General features: G+C 42.0%; 1 protein-coding gene and 1 pseudogene across 2 annotated transcripts; both read right to left on the bottom strand.

The window, feature by feature from the left end:
• Nucleotides 1–2,019: 2,019 nt before the first annotated feature.
• Nucleotides 2,020–3,614, bottom strand: LOC308489870 (protein FRG2-like; the record flags this gene model as incomplete). The annotated part of the gene is made up of 3 exons (XM_081031498.1): nt 2,020–2,468; nt 3,059–3,139; nt 3,434–3,614. 3 exons carry the CDS (start codon nt 3,612–3,614, stop codon nt 2,020–2,022), a joined length of 711 nt encoding a protein of 236 aa, XP_080887624.1.
• Nucleotides 3,615–15,266: 11,652 nt separating this feature from the next.
• Nucleotides 15,267–19,034, bottom strand: LOC308489869 (vomeronasal type-1 receptor 4-like; annotated as a pseudogene). Its single transcript has 2 exons — nt 18,996–19,034; nt 15,267–15,747 (listed from the first exon to the last, which is right to left on the bottom strand). The product of its transcript is annotated as a vomeronasal type-1 receptor 4-like (transcript).
• Nucleotides 19,035–19,070: the final 36 nt, after the last annotated feature.

Raw genomic sequence — 19,070 nt, 5'->3', positions numbered from 1 at the left:
GCTCCCTGGTAACTTACGGGTTGAGTGCAGCCTTTGTTCCAAGGGGAGGTACCAGGGTTGGTTCTACATGGACTTGGAAGGAGTGGGTCAGTGCAGCCCTCATTGTGCCCGTGGGTGTGGAGGTAGCAGGTGAAGAGGTTCTGCTGGTGCCTTTGAAAACATCAAGATACAGAGGTGACCTCTCAACATAACTAGAGATGGAGGAGGAAGAGGCAGAACAGCGTCTAAGGTGTTAGGTCTCAAGTCAGGGGTTGTGTCCTGTTTTCCTTCTAAAATGACATGTATTTACTGTCAAATATTTACTTCTCTGTTTCTGATATTCCTACCTAACCAATATGTTTTCAACTACTTTTTCCCCCCTCTTTTTCTTGTGAGTCCAGGTCAGCTCTTTAGAATATTTCTTTCCTGTGCCCCAGAGCTTCTCCACTCTCTATCCTGGCATCCTACACGGTGTGAACAGTCCTCACCATGAATTAATAATGTCCTGCAAGTATTGAAAATGTTCCTTTGTCACAGATCAAGAGGGGAAGGCAAAATATCCAAGATTCCCATTGGCTCCTTGCAGTAGTGACAAAAATTTGGAGTCCTTCAGTACTGCATACGGCCTCTCATTTACCAAGGCTGAGAATTAAAAATCTTGGCAATCTTACTTTTCGGTGGCTCATCTAATGTACGGGCAAGCTGAGTGGCCAAATTCACCAAATCTATGGTGGCCATGCTTTCCCACTCTATCCTGGTTCTCTTAACTAGGAAGGAAAGAGTCCTGTTTAGCCCATTGACAAAGAATTGAGTTACCTGTGTGGAATCAACATCTGAAAGAAGGCCAGAATTTTTCTTAAAAACAACCTGAAGTCAGTTATAGTCATGAAAAGATTTGTCAGACTTTTGTGAGCAAGTCTGAATTTTGCTCCAATCAACAGGCTTTGGGAAAGCCTTAGGAATTGCTCAATGTATTATAGTTTTTGAGGAAGTTTCCTAGCTTCCTCCCCAAAATTAGAGGCTTGCTTTTCTAAGTCTATTGCGGGATGTTTCCATCCATCCGTTCTCATCCAGTATCGATGGAGTAGAAGTGAAAAGAAAACAGCCTTTTAACCCACACAGGCAGTAAAACCAATTTTACATGGGTAAATATGTAATTATTTAAAATATACAATATATGAAAATATTTATTTCATCAGTATGAAATTAAGGCAAAGGAGGAAATAATATCCCAAAACTTTAATTTTTCTTACATAAAAAATTTATTTGATGAAAGATTTCATGATCCCAGTGTAAAATACAAATAAAAAAACTAAAATAAGATACAATATGTAAAACAAATGACAATATCTTATGTTAAATTTAATATCTTCTAATAAAATAGGATACATTGAAATCTATACAATAGAAGAAAATTTACAATTAGGCATATCATATGAGCCAGCTGAAGGATAAGTACATATGGCCCGTAAGCATTTAATATGTAGTAATTACAGGGGAAACAAAAGTGACATGGCGATCTCACCATGATTTCAAACTGAAAAGTAGAAATATTTCTCCACACAGAATTAAAGGCTTGTGGATATCAGTCCTCCATGGACTGGAGGTGAAAGGGAGGACAGAAATATATGTTGACTTTTTACACTTTAAATACATAAGAATTACACCCAGATATTTGTTCTCACGCTCAAATAATGCTTGGCTCTCCTAAGATATTTAAAATACATGAAAGGTCTAACACAAAATTTACACTTTGGAAATTTAGTCCTCAAGGAAACCGAGAGTTCACCATTCTGAGTCTGTCTTTCAAATTCCTTTCCAATGAAAATCCCAAGTTCTATCATTTGTTAACACACAGTATCGAAAAAAGGTCCTGCTTGGTCATCTGCATGGATCTGTGAGGGACAGGGTTCTGCTGTCCCTCCCAGAGCTGCATCTGCTGAATGGGGTCCTGTACCTTTAGGTGAGCCCTAATCTCACCCACTGGCAACCTCAGCCATCTCTGGTCAGGAAAGAGGTGGACCCTCCCACGTCTCTCTCCTAGGAGGAGCTCTGGGCTTTTCCATTCTCCGCTGGACACCAGGGACCCGGAAGGGGAGCTGGGACGAGCCAGGCCTCAGCAGGAAAGACATAGGCCGCCTGAGTGGCCATGGTGTAGAAGGTCTGCGCCTGGACAGACAGACGCCCGCGGAGCTGGGCCAGCTGCTCCCAGTTCAGAGAGGAAGGAACCCACTGGTTCTGTATCTGGACTACGTTCTGATAAATGGCCTCAGACATAGCCCGCAGGGAAGTCACCAGGCTTTTCCGAAGTGGAGGTGGCTGGATTCCTGGGGACCTGGATCTCCGCTGCTTGCTGCGCCCAGTGCTCCCTCTCTGGGCTTTCCTGGGGTGGGCATCCCCGGTTTCCTCACTGTCGCTGCTGTGGCCAGCATCAGGGACCTTTCGTTTTTTCTCCAAAGTCACACTGCACTCATCTCCTACAGAAGCCCCTGAGGAGGAAGCATGTCGGTGAGAGACTGGCCTGATCAATTCTCAGGGGCCCCCACTGCGGTATCACCCTGCGCCCTTGAGGGAATCCCACAGATCTGCTCCTTTCCCAACCCCTCATCTGTACATGAGACGGCACAACACCAATCCTGAGTCCCCAAATGCTCCCTGGATCCCAGAGTCTCCAACCACTTCCACCACTGAACAACCCCCTTAGTGCCCACGCCCTGGATGTTCCTGCTTTTCTGTCACCACCACTCTGGCCCGAAAAGCAACATCCTACCTGTTCTATCAACGGGGCTGTCCCTAGAACTGTTTTTTCTCTTGCTGGAGCTCTCCCGATTGGAGCAGCATTCTGCTTCTGTGGATAAAGTGAAACTTTCAGTGACTGCCTGCAACCAGACATCCTCCAAATACTAGTCCATTCTGGACACACAAGGAACCAAGGTTACAACCAAAACTCATTTCCCAGCTGTTCCCAGAGTCCAGGATCTGCAAGGCCCTGGCTGCCAAGAGCAGCACCCAGTTTCCTGCCTGGGGAGACTGAGATACCTGTGCCCTGTCCCGCCTTCCCAGAAAAATAAAACTTTACCTGATTGAGCAAGGCAGCTACTTCTCCCTTTGAGTTCAGTTTTCTTGGTATTTTCTTCCTTGTCTGTCTTGGGCTCTAACCCTGGAGAAAAGGAAGTTTAGGTGGCTGACCTCCCTTGAGGCATACAGAAGAATCCTCTAGTCCATCCCTGACCTATATTTGTGGGCAATGCCCTCGCCCGAGGCTGTTCACACAGTGTCAAGTGTGACCAGAGCAACATGGTTCCAGGGGATCACTGTCACATTTGGAGAAACCCCTGGAAAGCTAAGTGACATTCACCATCACCTGTCTCAAAATAAAACCGAACTGAAGACACTCAGTTTTTTGGATCGTACGCCTCCTTCTGCCCTCCACACAAACAGCCCAAGTCATTACCTCGCCTTTCAGTGCTGTTCTCTTGTAACCGGGAAGAGAAGTTCTTGCCATCTTCATGGAATGGTTTCTCTTCCACAGCTGAGCCCCTTTCTTCAAAGGAATTCTTTTGGAGCCGGGGCTGTTCAGTGGGGCTTCGGATGGAGGGGCTATGGGGGTCTTGGTTTTTTGTTCCCGATTCCATCACGAAACCCAAAGGAAAGACCCTCCTTGTGATAAGTCCGGAGTCAGATATGTGGTTGGCCTGATGGGCCTGCTTTTTATGAGCCCCTCACAGGGTGTGGCTCGCTCCTATTGGTTGAAAAATATTCACCTTCCTGCCACTCATCAGAGCCTCAGGTGGGCTGAAATTAGGAATGTGGCTGGTTTTGGTTTGTCAACAAGAGGTCACTGCCTCCAGTCTAAGGCCAATAGGAGTCCACAATATGGGGTGTGGTAAAAAGAGACACTTTACTCAGGTAAACAGTTTGGAAATTCGGAGATGCAGCCTCTGGTGGAAACCGGAAGTGTACTCTGCTGAGACAAAGGGGAGGTCAATTTTCATAAATTACGCCCCCTACTCTCTGATTGGCCTACTTTTATGCAAATGAAAAATCCAAATTTGCAGTCTGATTGATGCAAATAATACTGTCCTGATTGGTTGGAAATATACATTCTGGTTGGTGATTATGGATCTGCTCTGATTGGTCAATAAAGGTGCAAATGATGATTTAGTTGGGCAGTTCTTATTGGACAGCGCAGGCCTCAGCCCACTGGTTGGACTACATTACCAGGAACTTTTTTTTGAAAGGGTTGACTCAGATGGCAGGAGCACAATGCAGGGGGCTGGGAGCTCAGTCTGTGGTTTTTCCTTGAATGCAGAGTGTATGAGATGCCTCTCTCAGCAATGGCTGCCACACTCTAGTTATGAATTTGTGCCCAGTTAACCTTGAGGAGTTCTTGGAAAATATATTCCTTATAGAGACCTACATACATAAGGGAAAATTTTATAGGGTCCTGTCATAGAGTCAAAAAACAGGATAGCAAAGGTCTGAGAGGCAGACAGACCGGAAGTCAGGGAACTCCTCCCCATCTTACTTCCAGCCCCAAACCCACCGAGAATTATTTAAGAACTTGCCCAGATTTCTGCTGCTTCTTCCACCATGAAATGAGAAGTGAGGGCTGTACATGGATTATAGAGGCTGATCAGAGGGATTTCTTCCATAGTGAAAATGCATCTATTTTCACTATTCTCTCTGATAATTTCATCTTGTATGCAAATAGGTCACAGGAAAATAAGTGTTTATCAGATCCATTATTCAAGTGGCCCATGTCTTTCCTGTATCTTTAAGGACTAGATTTCACTGTAGGAAAAGTTGCAAGTCCATCTTACCTATGAATATATCTGACAGATATCAAATCTTTATATAAAAATGAAACCAGCAATGACCTAAAAATAATTCATTGTAAAAGTAGTTTCCCAGCAATGATTTATTTTCTTTCAAAGTAGAAATTTTAAATATTCACACAATTGATAAAAAGTAAAGTGAACCTCTATTTCCCTTAAGACCACTTCAAAATGCGTCAGAGTTTTGCCAGTCTTGTATCATCCATTCCAATCTTCTCCTGGTTGGGTGAGAAATGGAGCTGGGATACTTTAATACAAATCCTAGAATTATGTATTTCTCTAATAAATGTTGTGAGCCATAAAATTTCTCTCTAATGAATAATTCTTCAAGGATGTAGGAGACAACAAAGACCCACAGGTTATTATAGCACAATTTTTTTTAAATTTCTTAATGTTATCTAATATCCAGTTCACATTCACATTCTCCCAAATTAATAAAACACATTTTTTCAGCTATTATAAATTGCTGTCTTAATTTATTGTCTATCCAGCCTGATTTTTGAAAACATTTTTCTCTTATATAATTAGATTTTTTTAAATTAAAGTTTATTGGGGGTGAATCAAACACATTTTTAAATTTCTCCCCCTCCCCTTCTTCCACCTAAACCCCTCTCCCCACTCCGGTTCAAGCCGTTGTTTTTCAGTCTAGTTGTGTAGGACACAGCTCTCTGGCCCATGCTGGTATTATGAGCCTTCCACTCCCCCTGGCTGAGGCAGTCCGTCATTGGTTGGCCACTCAAGCGCAGCTCACCGCAGCCCACAGCATGCTCTGGCTGTTCTTGGCAGCCCAGCTCCAGGAAAAGTCGTTTACAATCTTAGCTGTAGAGGGCACAACTCACTGACCCATGTGGGAGTCTAACCGACAACCTCTACATTTCCTAATGCAGCGCTCTAACCACCTGAGCCACTCAGCTGGCCCCAGGCCATTCTTAATCTTGGCTTTCACAGGAGCCCAGAAGGTCAGATTCTTCAAAGCCCTGGTTTCCAGTGAGCTCCTTGGGATGGGGAGACTGAGTTGTCCCATCCCAAGATGCCCACTGAAACAACCAGGAGGTTGGCATATGTGTAAATATTTTTTAAAATAGGCTTTATTTTCTAGAGCAGTTTTTGGCTCACAACAGTGTTGAGCAGAAGATTCATTGATTTCCCACACACCCCTGCCCCTACACAGACACAACCTCTCCCATTGTGAACAGATGTATAAATATTTTAAAAATAGTATGTAGTGTTAAAAGCATATAGTTATATCTGGGTATTTGAAAATGCCTGGGAATTGCAAACACCAAATTATAGCGTGTTGTTTAAGTGTATACAAATAAGATTAAAATCAAGATGCTGAGGAATAGTAAATACCCAATAAAACATTCCATCCTTCGGGGAGGGGCAGTGATGAGATCATATGTGATTAGATTAGGCTGATTGAGTTATCAGGAAGGGAAGTGCTGGGGTCCTGGAGCGGGACAAAGTCCCTGCAGAAGGGACTTTCCCCTCAGTGGCCTCTTCCCCAGTCACATTGTAAACGTGTCTTCAGTGGTGTTTTAGCTTCAACACATCTGAGAGGCTACCGACAGGCAGCAAGACAACAGGTTAGTTTCCATTACTGTTTGGGGTCTCAGTTTACCCCTGAGAAATACGAGAGTAGCAAAGTCCATAGAGGGCCATTTTAGGTGTTGAAGTGAGGAAGATAAAAGGCAGATAGCTGCAGATGCAGGACTGGCTGTGAAAGATGAAAGGAAGGCTGGCTGCAGAACAAATCTAAACCCTTTTTGACCTTGAAACTTATCACGAGACCCCAAGACAGGATAAATAGTTAATAATCTGGGAGCCGCTAAGACCAGCTGCCACCAGCTAGAACCAACATAGGGAAGGATTTCACCTGGCATCGAGTGACCATAGGACTCATTATATGCTCATTATAATACATTATTAGCACGGTAAAAGACACATGCAGTGCCACTATTGTCGGAAACAGAAAGACCATAAAAGGTCACAAAATGGCCCACAGAGAACTCTCCACCCTTCCCAGAAAACCCCTGACTATTTATTCCTCCCGCAAATTGATTGTACAGCCCCTTAATTTAAAGGTACACTGATAATAGGCTCAAATACCAGCAGGACTGCTGCTGCTCTGTCTCTGGAGTAGTCTGCTTTTCCTTTTTCCTCTGCTTGAATAAACTGATCCTTGCTTCGCTTTTACCAGGCAGGAGTAGGCCTGTCTGTGTATGGAGTAGCTCACCTCTTGTTTCTCCTCTGCTTAAATAAACTTATCCTTGCTTTACTTTCTTTTCGGCTAGTCCTTGAACTCTTTTCTGCCCTCTGCCAGGGCAGAGGCATCGCCTAGCCTCCTGCAACAGAAGTAAGAATACTTAATTGTTTAGCACTATTTCTTAGCACACAGCCTGATTCAAAAAATATTTCTAAAATGTTCTCTTCAAACGAAGGTCAGAATTTCCAAGGAATGATCACCCAGCACCTGATTTGTGTGGGGTGGTGGCTGAGCAGTCATGGAGCCCTGGAGCCTTTGATGGAGGGCTTTTAAAAACTGTAAGTGATTTACTAATTTATCTTTTATTCCAATGTATTCATGAGAACTTATTTTGAGCTGTGGAATTCAGGACCCTGACTCTAAACCTGTAATAAAACAGAGCAGTGCCTCATCTGTGAAGTCCCCAGTCCAACATAGAAGCAAGAATATTTCTACCTTAATTTATGGTTAGGACATGCTTCCTCACTGCTCAATTTTGGTCAATTAAAATGAAGAGCAAAACATACTTTATTCTACATTTTCAAATATGTTTGTCCCAAGATTAGACATAGCATTCCCAAATCATTTCTTTCCTGTTTCTATGGCAAAATTGCCTTTTCTTTTTTGTATATATGATGATACATTTTATTTTTTTATGACAGCTTGTAGTAATATATTCTATTTCTGATTTCAAAGAAATATATTTTCCTGATATATTTTATTTATTTTTCCATTAGATCCTATTTATTTTTTTATTAATACCATCTTTTTCTTTCTTTTATAATATTTTGTTTTTATGAATCCAGTTTCTTGGTGAACATTTCTTATAAATTGTATGTTTGTTATAATGTGTCAATTTAGACTAAGAAATTTTCCCTGCACACAGGTTTTGCCCAGGTTCTACGTTTTGACATAAAGTACTTTATCTTTTATTTTCTTCTTTATGATTTCCATTTGAATTACATTTCTGATTTTAGGAATTTCATTTCAGGAATTTCCAGGAATGTATTTCATAGTTTGAAAATTATTTATTATTAAAAAGAAGTTAATATAGTATACATAATTTTATTAAATCTTGGAATTGTAAAATACCAAGTTTTCTAATGTATTGATTTTTCTGAGAGACCAGTTACATGGTCTTTTTCCAAGTATTTTATGGTATACTATGTAAGATCTCTAATAAGGAATCTACATTTCATATATATCAAACATGTTAAATCTAATGGAGAAACTTTTGTTTTCATTTATTACCTTGTTTCTCACTCAGGTTGGTACTATGTTACTAGTAGAAGAGTATGTACTGTGTTGGAAGGAAAGTATCACAAGTGAGATGGTAGGCAGGGAAGAGAGATGGGAGCTGACTGCATCCTGCATGTGGGAGATTCCAGGGCTGGGAAGAATCCAATGGTTTCATTTTCCACCTTCCACAGGGCAGCAGAATCCCTGGGCCAGCACCAATGCTCATGGACTCCAACACGCTTTCAATGGAACAGGGCAAAGAATTCGTAAAGCAGCTTGGGATTCCATAGAGAGATATGAGTAAGAGAGATGTTGGGCAAATGACATGTAAGAGGAATGAGGTGGACTTCAAGCCTAGTGTCAGTACTGAGTCAGGTTCTCCTCCCATGAGCAGGGGTGAATTTCAGTAATTAACAACATGGACACTTGGGCAATGACCAATTGAATGGACACACAATGATCAGGACAGAGGCGTATACAGCTGTTGTGGCCTCCGTTCCCACCTGGGGACCACCAGCATTCCCTAAACACTCAGCTCTCACCCTTTGATGCCACTCATTATGGGATTGGAGCAGAGAACCGTTACATTACATTCTGGTTGGCATGACATTAAAAAACTCAAGAACATAGGTGTTTATCTTCTGTTATAACAAGGCTTCTTCCTATGTGCAGACCTCTGATTGTATCCTGATTCCCTTTTCTTTGTATCAGATTGACATGATGACAGATAAATGGATAGTTGTTGCCACTGTGGAAGTTCTGCTATGGTTTCCTCTGATGCCAGGAGAGGATCCCAGTGCCTGCTGTGTACAGAATAGGAAATTTCAGCCATCAGTGAAGCAGCCTCACACAACTTTACAGAGACATGGAGACCAGGAGGAGAGGTAGGATGACTGTCAGGGGCCATGGGGGCAGGGTTGGAGGGAGTCCCTACTGGGTACAGGTGTGGGCGGTAGGATTTCTGCCTGAACATGCCTGGAGGCTTCTGAATTGTATGTCTCTCACCATAACAGGCTTTTATTTGTGAGTTACCTGCTGTGAATCTGCACCTATGTGCAAGCTTTCATAGGCATCCTCGTTCTTGTCCCTCTGTGGCTTTGGTCTCTGTTAAAAATTGGCATGTGCTTATGAGGGTCTGGTATGAAATTTTCAGATACTCCTTAGCTTAAATATCAAATCTTTGCAAAGTTTTGTCAGAGGATCTGGCAGTATTTCTCAGTAAGAAGTTCTTTGAAAATTGTGGGTTTTCTAGAAATATGTGGGGACAAATATCCATGGTTGTTGGCTGCCTAATATTGGCTTTGATAAATCTTGGTAGATGTTTTAAAGTTGCAGGGAGTAGCTGGGTGAAAACCTGGAACATAGGCCTAAATGGCAATGAAATTCTCAGGGAGGAACTGTACAAGGAGCCCTGGTATCACAAAGTCTCCAGAATCAGGCAAAACTAATGTCACCATTTCTATACCAAGTGGTCTTTCTAGGCAGTGTCCTATTCTGGGAATAACTAAGGATGGGAAAAGACCACAAAATGGAACATTTGTCCATGAGAAAACCAACTCATTTTGGGTGTGACTTAGTGGTCATTAAGCCCCTCATGGAAGTGGGGGATATGAGGGACTTCTATCTGTCTACATAATTATTTACTGTCCTTTTCTTGTGACTAGGAAACTCAACAGTCAATTTCTGAGGGAGAATGACCAGAAGCCCAAGGACATGAGGCAAACGGCAGGTCATTGCATACACCCTCAGCCACAAGGACCCCCTCATGCCCAGAACCTGAAAAAGCCACAGAAGGGACCAATGGGGCAAAGGACTCCCTCACCAAAACAGAAAGATTCCAAAGTACATGGAGACTTGGACGTTTCAAGAATCAGGGGGTCTGCACGGACCCCATGAGTTTAAACATGAAAACATCTGTATCCATAACTGAGGTATTATGTATCCGAATCTGGCCTGGACCATAGTGTCTTCACCTGGCCCATTGGCCCATTTGGATCCTCTGAGGATCAACCTTCTTCCCTATGTAGTGTCTTGTTCAGCTTGGTGTTTGTCCTATACTCAAATCCATTTCATAACCATCACCTTCAGACACTAAATTCTTTCTTCCTTGATCCCTCTCTAAAATGGTCTTTGGGCAGGACCGTAATATCTTGTATTTTGGCAACTAATGGGCCACATGTCTATGTCCTCTCCCCCAAACCAATACTCAACTCTAAGTGACTGTTCTTATATCAACCTTTGAAAGCTGCCTGTGATCACGTGAGCATGCTGACTCACCAACCACCTTCCTTCACCCACAGGTGAAGTGCAACAACTGTGGGGTCTTTGGGCACAGGGCCAGTAGCAGGAGGTGCCCCAGGAAGTTCTGGAGTGGGGCCCTTGCCCCCCAACCCTTGGGCTCCAATAAGAAGGATAACCTGAAACTCATGAAGGCCCAAGACCTCCAGACTGCAGGGTCCTTAAACAAGTTTGACAGAGAGAAGGAACCAAGACAGAGGTGAGGAATCTCCGGGTCAGAATGATCCCTGGGCAATGGAACCTCAGGAAATGGTGTCTCCCTCCACTCTTTCTGTGTAGCCATCTCAGGCAGAGACAGGAAAACTCGAGAGAAGTAAGCAAGAGCTTCACACCTTCCAGGGGTGACCACTCAGCTCGTTGTAGTCCTGAGAATCACTGGGGTAGGGCAGAGAATATCTTGGCATGCTGCACATGGGAGGCTAAGAAGCAGTAGAGTCTAAATGAGAGTGTTGAACGCTGAAACCTCAGTAGAAAAGGGGGCCCTTCCTGGAAATGAGGGCTGCCTCTCAGGTGACGGGGTGACGGAAGGAGTTGCCTTTGCAGAGTTCACAGGGGCTTCAATGCCTCCCTTACCCCAAAGCAAAGGCGGGAACTGGGCCCCAGGAGTGTGCTTGGTTTGCAATCACTGGTGTAGATAGGAAGGGCAGGGGCATCCTGACAATTTTGATTTTTGACTTGTTCTGCAGGCAAGAAGAGCAGCAGAGAAAAATTCTACCACAGAAATTTCCTATGAGGCCCCAAGAGATGCGGCAGAGGACCCGGAAGGAATTCCCGGAATCAGGCACCTCTGTGAGGATGAGTCTTACCCCTGATCCCTGCTCTCTCTCTTCTCCATCTGTTTTGTTTCACTTCTGTGCTCCTCAGGTGGGTGAGGTTATGTTAAAACCCAGGCTGGCCTGTAGGAGTCATTTTATTTGCGTATTTTTCACATTCCAGTTTCTTTTGCTATTGTACAAGTAGGTCAGCAAATACTGGTGAAGACACGTATGTGCACATCTGATGCCATCTATCACACTGTATCAACACAAGGCATCTTTAATTTTTGTAAATACTCCTAAACTGCCCTTCAGAAGGATAATTGCTATCTACACTTTCCACATTATAGGGGGAAATGTTTTTCTCCCTTGATTTTAACAACACACAATATAAGGAAAATTTGAATTATCATATCTAATAGGCAAAATATTCATATTGGAATTGTAATCTTTCCCTTGACCACCTCTGAGGTGGTTATCTCTGCAAATGTACAATGATGATTTGCATGTTTTTCTGTGAAATTTAGTTTTGTATGTGTTGTCTGTTTAAATTGGGTTGTTTCTCTTTGTCTGTTAATGTAGAGAAATTTCTAGTGTTTATTTATTTGCCCATTCTATATCAGTCTGCCATTTTCCATTTGTTGTAAGTTGCTCGTTATTTCCACGTTTTCTATGATAGGGTTGAGTATGTTATTCCTTCACTGAATCCGGTTTGATAATTCTGACTCCTGTCTAATATGAGATTTCTTCTCCCACAGCATCCCACGAGACCAATGCCTGTCCAAACGACCAAGAAGAGACCTGTCTTGAGCCCTGTTTTCACAGGTCAGTCACCAGTCAAGACATGTGACTGGTCACCAGTCAAGACATGTGGTATGGGGTCATCCTGCTCTACATGGCCTCTTCAGAAAGCATCTGAAGTGAGGTTTGTCGAGCAGCCCAAAGATGTGGGCTCACCCCACTGAGCTCCAAAGAGCTTCTGCCAGGACCCACTTCTCATTGCCAAGTCCCTAACTAGTAGGCCTGATGTTCTCTCCAGTGATGTTTCCTGTGCTATCAGGAACACATTCGTCCTGGGTCCTGTCTGTAATCCCCAGGTACATGTCAAACATCCCCACATGAACTCAAAGCCTCACACACAGCCTGCCACACAAAAGTGTTATCAGAACTCTAAATTCGGCATCCAGGAAGGTCCCGAGAGGTCTTCCCAAGTACCCATTCAGATTTGCCAAAACACCCGCAAAGAAAGCAAGAATTGGCCTCTTCTAAACCTTCCAGTTAAATGCTCGGTGACCTGGTCTGGGGGTTCTCTGAAATATAACACAAATTACAGGCATTTGATTACATTTGTATGGTTTCTCTTGAGTATGAATTCTCTCAAAACTACAAAGGTGTGAACATATGACAAAAGCCTTATCACATTTGTTAGGTTTTTGTAAAGTATTTTTCTCTTGTATGAAATCTCTGATGTACCTTAAGGTTTGACCTTTGGATAAAACCCTTGCCACACAAATTAAATTTGTGTGCTTTCTCTCCAGTACATAATTTCTAATACTTGGTAAGAATAGGGTAAAACTTTTGCCAACAATAACTACACTTACAAAGTTTTTCTCCAATATGCATTCTCTCGTGATCCGTAAGGTGTGTGCTTTTGCTAAGAGCCTTTCCAGTCATTACATTTGTAAGATTTTTCTCTTGTGTGTGTTCTCTTGTATTGCGCAGGTAGCAAAGGATATTTTAAAATCACTCTATATTTATTACAAGAGTTTTTGATACCAGGAGGAATTCCTTGAAATGAAGAAACTCAGAAACCACTGTTGACAGACTTCTCAGGTTGACTGTATTCATTAATTTTCTCCTCGGTTTGTAATTTCTGTAGGTCAGCCTGGTTGCCTGCAAACTTAATCCATTTCTTTTTTCCAAACACTTTATAAACTTGTTTCTAGCACTGTTTAAGTTATTTTTCAACTTTAAGAAATTCCTTCTAAATATTGTCCTGCATGAAATATTGGTATGTATTATTTCTTACAGAAACATTCTCCTTTTGAGGAATATTAATTGAAGATTTATTATGTTGTTGATCTTTTCTACAAGTGAGATTTCTGTTACGGGTCAAAAGCATTTCTTTATAATTTCTTTCTTCATACCCCCACCCACTCTCAAACTCATGCATATTATCCCATACTTCCTTGAGGTCAAAATCCTTCATGCCATAGCTTTTATTTCTTTTCATTGTCCCAAGATATAAGACATTTTTACTAATGTCCTAACTTGGTGGTAATTCCTTGATTGTGAATCCAACACAAAGGCTTCCTAGTAGATTGGGAGATAAATATTTTATGTTGAATTACGTAATTACACAAAATTTAACACCTATAATGAATACAGTTATGAAGTTCCTCAAGCATGGTCTTGAAACAGTATTGTGATATAATAAATGTGATAAATAAATGATACTTCATAATTAGAAAGTTGATCTATGTACTGGTTATTATGTAACTACAGGCATGAAATCACAATTGAGATTTCAGACTGCATTCCTTAAGTCTTGATCTTTATAATAATGTATGTTTACTAATACTGTGCTTAATAATATGTGGGGATATGAGGCAAGAAAAAGGATACTGTGGAGAGAGATTGTTCAATGATGTGACTGCTGCCAGACTTTTGAGCTAGATCCAGCTAGAATTGGGACAGAACAGAAATTGCTTCCTGTAAATCCCCACAGAGACTGTTCGATCCCCTCCCCCATGCTCCAGGCATGCTGGGTCCTGAAACAGGCCCTTGCGCTTCCCCAGGCAAGCCTGTAGGCGTTTTCCACTTATCTGGCTTGGCTCACACCCCAGTACCCCATCAATCTTGCCCAGACTTATATAACGCCTTAGTGTCTGCTATGTGGTGCAGATATCTATGTCGTCTTGCCATTGCCCAAGACACGCCTAGTATGTAAGTTCCCTTAATTGACATTTAATGTAATGGTGGAGTCATCAACCTCTTTCTTTGGCCTCTTGGTTCTGAGAAATTTTATAAAAACAATCAGTGAACCAGCCAGAAGTCTGAAGGGATCGGCCTTGGGAAAGAGGCATCTGCAGGGGAAATCCCTGGTTGGCCACCTACTTCCATGTAGGGAGGGGTAGCCTACATGCAAGATTTGTGTGGACCACCACGTGAGTACAGGAACATCCTAAAAATGCCAGCTGATTTTATTTGTTTGTTTGAAGATGTATTCATTACACACTGTGGTGAGGAAGGAAAGCACATGGCCACAGATGTGAACTGGCCCCTCGTATGGGCGGTTTAGCCAGCCACTGACACACAGCTAGAGGCAGAAGCCAGGGTTAGAAAATTAGAGGGAGAACTGAAACTAGGAAAAGATGTTAGAATGTCTACAACTCAGCATCGGGACTGGCTGATAAAGGTGCAGGCCAGAGGAGAGTGGGGGGTGGTGAGAAAGGTCCTTTGAACAGATTCCACTTATTTTATGGAAGCCATGAGGTCTCTGCTTGCATCTAATTCTATATTCATGTTTGTCACCCTATTTACACATTTCTCCTAAGATTAGGAGATTTTATATTTCTTAACCAGGCAAAGCAGACCCTGGAGACACTGGAGTCACGTCTTCAGGAGCAGAAAGGGACTGACAATGGGAAACACAGAGTGATTACTGAATTGGTGTTCAAGAGGAACCAGTTGGGAGGTGCTCACCAGGAGAAGGATGTTTGGTAGCTCTGGACTCAGAGGAGGACCTGGAAGATATGCTGGTCCTGTGAATGTGTGGAATGCTCTGCATGTGCCTATGCAGGATGAAAACCATGAAGCCCAGAGCCTGAGCCCCAAACATGAAACCTTAGGTAAGTATAGCAATGCTGCATGTAATGATTCTCTGGCTTTGTCCAGAAAAACAATGAAACACTATCTGAAACTTTTTCTGTTTGTGATGTTTTTGTTGCTCAAATTGCTAGTCATGAACATAGGAACAATGACATTTACCAGCATTTGCAGGACACAGCACAGGAAAATTGAAGGGACAATGCACTGGAGAGCTTTCACTTTAAGCTTGGCCCACCTGGAGTTCCTGGGTCTGATGGTGATAGCCTTGAAAACACTTAGGAGGCAGGGGGTGCCAATGGACACACCTCTGCCCACTCCCTAAACAGGGAAAATCTCCATCCAAAATCACCAAGAACATGAAACCCACCAAAAGATGACATTGTATAGTGGATTCCACTAGAGAACAGAACCAAGGAGCTGGCCACAATCAGGTTCTTGACTTCAAATTTGTGGACGTCAGCCTACACCCAGTGAAGTAAGCGAAGAGATAATGGTAAAGAAGAGAGAAAAGGCCCAGGATTCTGAATGTAGTCTGTAACAAGATCATGCCTACTGGGCCGACCTGGTGGCTCAGGAGGTTAGAGCTCCGTGCTCCTAACTCCGAAGGCTGCTGGTTCGATTCCCACATGGGCTAGTGGGCTCTCAACCACAAGGTTGCTGGTTCAACTCCTCGAGTCCCTCAAGGGATGGTGGGCTTCGCCCCCTGCAACGAAGCTTGAACACAGCACCTTGAGCTGAGCTGCCTCCCGGATGGCTCAGTCGATTGGAGCCCGGGCTCTCAACCACAAGGTTGCCAGTTCGATTCCTCGAGTCCTGCAAGGGATGGTGGGCAGCACCCTCTGCAACTAAGATTGAACACGGCACCTTGAGCTGAGCTGCATTTGAGCTCCCAGATGGCTCAGTTGGTGGGAGCGCGTCCTCTCAACCACAAGGTTGCCAGTTCGACTCCCGCAAGGGTTGGTGGGCTGTGCCCCCTGCAATTAGCAATGGCAACTGGACCTGGAGCTGAACTGCGCCCTCCACAACTAAGACTGAAAGGACAACAACGTGAAGCTGAATGGCACCCTCCACAACTAAGATTGAAAGGACAACTTGACTTGGAAAAAAGTCTTGGACGTACACACTGTTCCCCAATAAAGTCCTGTTCCCCTTCCCCAATAAAATCTTTAAAAACAAAAAATTTTTTTTGATCCTTAAATCTAGCAATCACAAATAGGGCTAATATTCTAACCTATCTATGTGATTGAGGAATTGTCCATTATCCCCCTTTCTGATTCTATCGTTTTGATCCTTTGTATTTTTCCTAAGGAAAAATCCACATAAGCAAAAAGACTCTGGTCAATCGCCCCCACCCTCATCCTCTGCTGTCCTGGAAATGGTGATGTTGCTACCATACATATATTTCCTCAAGTAGAGGACATGGGAGTGCACACTGACTCCTGTCTTCCCTCAAGCTAACTGAGATGTTCACTTACTACAGAATATTTCAGCCTCTGAATATCACAATACCTGGTTGGATTTTATTTTACTTGTCATATTTCTTAGCTGTCCTCTGAACTCTTTAAAAACATCCTACAATGAGATACCACCTCACACACATTAGGATGGCTACTATTAAAAAATCAGAAAATGAGTGTTTACAAAGAAATTGTAAACCTTGTTCACTGTTGGTTGGAATGTAAAATTGTACAGCTAATATGGAAAATAGTATGGCAGGTCCTTAAAAAGTTAAACTAGCATTAACATATCAAAAATATCACTTCTGGGTGTATACTCCAAAGAACTAAAAACAGAGACTCAAAGAGATACTTGTACACCCATGTTCATAGCAACATTATTCACAATAACCAAAAGGAAGAAGCAACCCAGGTGTCCATCAAGAACTACCCTTCCCCATTAATTTCATTAAGACTTGTGACAGGCCCTTTGTTTACCTAAAAAAAAAAAACCAGATGCAAACCTTCCAAATTCCCATCCTTTTGATTACCAAATTGTTTGTCTTGACTTATCAAAGGGAACAATGCTTGGTAACATGACTTAATCAAACTTTACATGAACCTCCCACTCCCAAGGCCGTGAATGTAGTAACACCTTTGACCACTGTAACTCAGAACAACCCTGCTGCCACTTCTGCTCCCAAGGGTAGGTGACTTCAGAATAAAACATTCCCTGATAAACAAATAGGTCACACCGCAGGTTCCTCTACTCCCACATATAAGGATTTTTCTAAGCTGTTTACTCCCAGCAGAAAAGAAAAGCTCTTTTCTCTGACTTTTGCAACATTTGCAGATTTTGTGGTTGAACATTTTCTCTACTGTAATAACCTTTTTGAATAAAATCTCTCCTTACTACGGGGTTTAACAGTGGTAAATATTTCAGTTGTTCCATCTGTGTTCAAAAATGGATATTTTTTATTTAAAATATATACTAGGTGAAACTAGTTCCTGTGTTTAGAATTTTTGAACTATTAATAATTTGCATCTGTTTCATAATTATATTACAAAGAGACATATGTCAAAACATTCCTGTGACTGGAGGTACATCTTTCTGAATATTTTTTGTGTGAATATGCCCATTTTGCTGCTTTGAAAATTGTACAAGCAACAAAACTCCCGATAACAAAATGGATTGATAACTTTTGTCTATAATCAGCTTCTCCTCTACTGTTCTGTGTTCAATGGAAAGTTGCACTATCAACTCATTTCCTTGCTTGGAATCATGGAAGTCCATGCTGAAACTTCTTTCTTACCAAAATGGCTAGTTAACAATACTGCATAAAACAATAATGTACCTTCTAAAGATCCCCAAAATCCATCCCATTCACTACATATTTTTTAAATGTCCTAATATAGCTTCTTGTACCTTTGGGTGATGTCAGGACATACTTCTCATTTTTACCTGAAAATATGTTAAATATATTAATTTTCCCATCTAAACATAATAGTTCAATTGATTGTGATTTCTCTATGGATGAAAACTTCCAAATGTCAGAATGTGAGTAAACATACTTTACAGTTGATATCAACTAAGGGATACTGCCATAAAAATATTGAGGGTAGAAATGAAGTTACTGGTTATTTGATCACCTACTTTTACTTCCTTTAGGGTTCCTATTGAAGACAATATAATTCCCTACTAAACACCCATAGAAATACTGCAAAATTGATGATTGTTTAGGTGAAAATAGATCCCAACGTCTTCTAAAAATCCATATATTTTACAGTTTGTTGTCCACACCTGACAGAACATTCAGAAATAGAAAACAAAGAGCTAAATACGTTAGTTTTAAAATAAACTTTCTAATTACTCTCAGAATGAACAGATAGTAAATTATAAATTACATTAAATTTAGATATTATTGACTTAAATGTGAACAAGTATATCTGACATGTATTTGAAGGTAATTTATCTCAAGTGTGAAACAGAATAAGAATTATAAGTAAACAATGCAATTTATAACAATTTTCAAAAAGTTATTTCTTTTTTAAAGCAATGTTTAGTGACCTAAATTATCACACGGCGTAGTCCTCCATGTCTCATACCCCAGGTCGTGTTCCCATGAAAGTCTCTGGTACTGAGCAGTGCTGAGTCTTGGCCTCAGGAGTGAATTGGGATAAAAATATTAATAGAAATGCTGTTTTGTTGGGTGTCAGTGTGACACAGTCTATGCTACCCAGCAAGCGTTTTCTATTTCACATTCTAGTTTGTAATCCCTACACAAACTCCACTTGTTTAATTCAACTGTTCAAATTAATTCGAATTGCAGACATTTTCCTGGATCCAACCACCGACCCACATCCGCCCACTCACTGCGGATCCCCATTCCCCGCTCAGGTGCTTCAGCCCCATCCGCAGGACTTACGTGCAACCCGCGGGGCATAGAGA

The sequence above is a fragment of the Rhinolophus hipposideros genome (assembly GCF_964194185.1).
Source record: "Rhinolophus hipposideros genome assembly, chromosome: 21".
In the NCBI taxonomy this organism is placed as follows: Eukaryota; Metazoa; Chordata; class Mammalia; order Chiroptera; family Rhinolophidae; genus Rhinolophus; species Rhinolophus hipposideros.
This window is presented reverse-complemented; position numbering and strand designations above follow the sequence as displayed.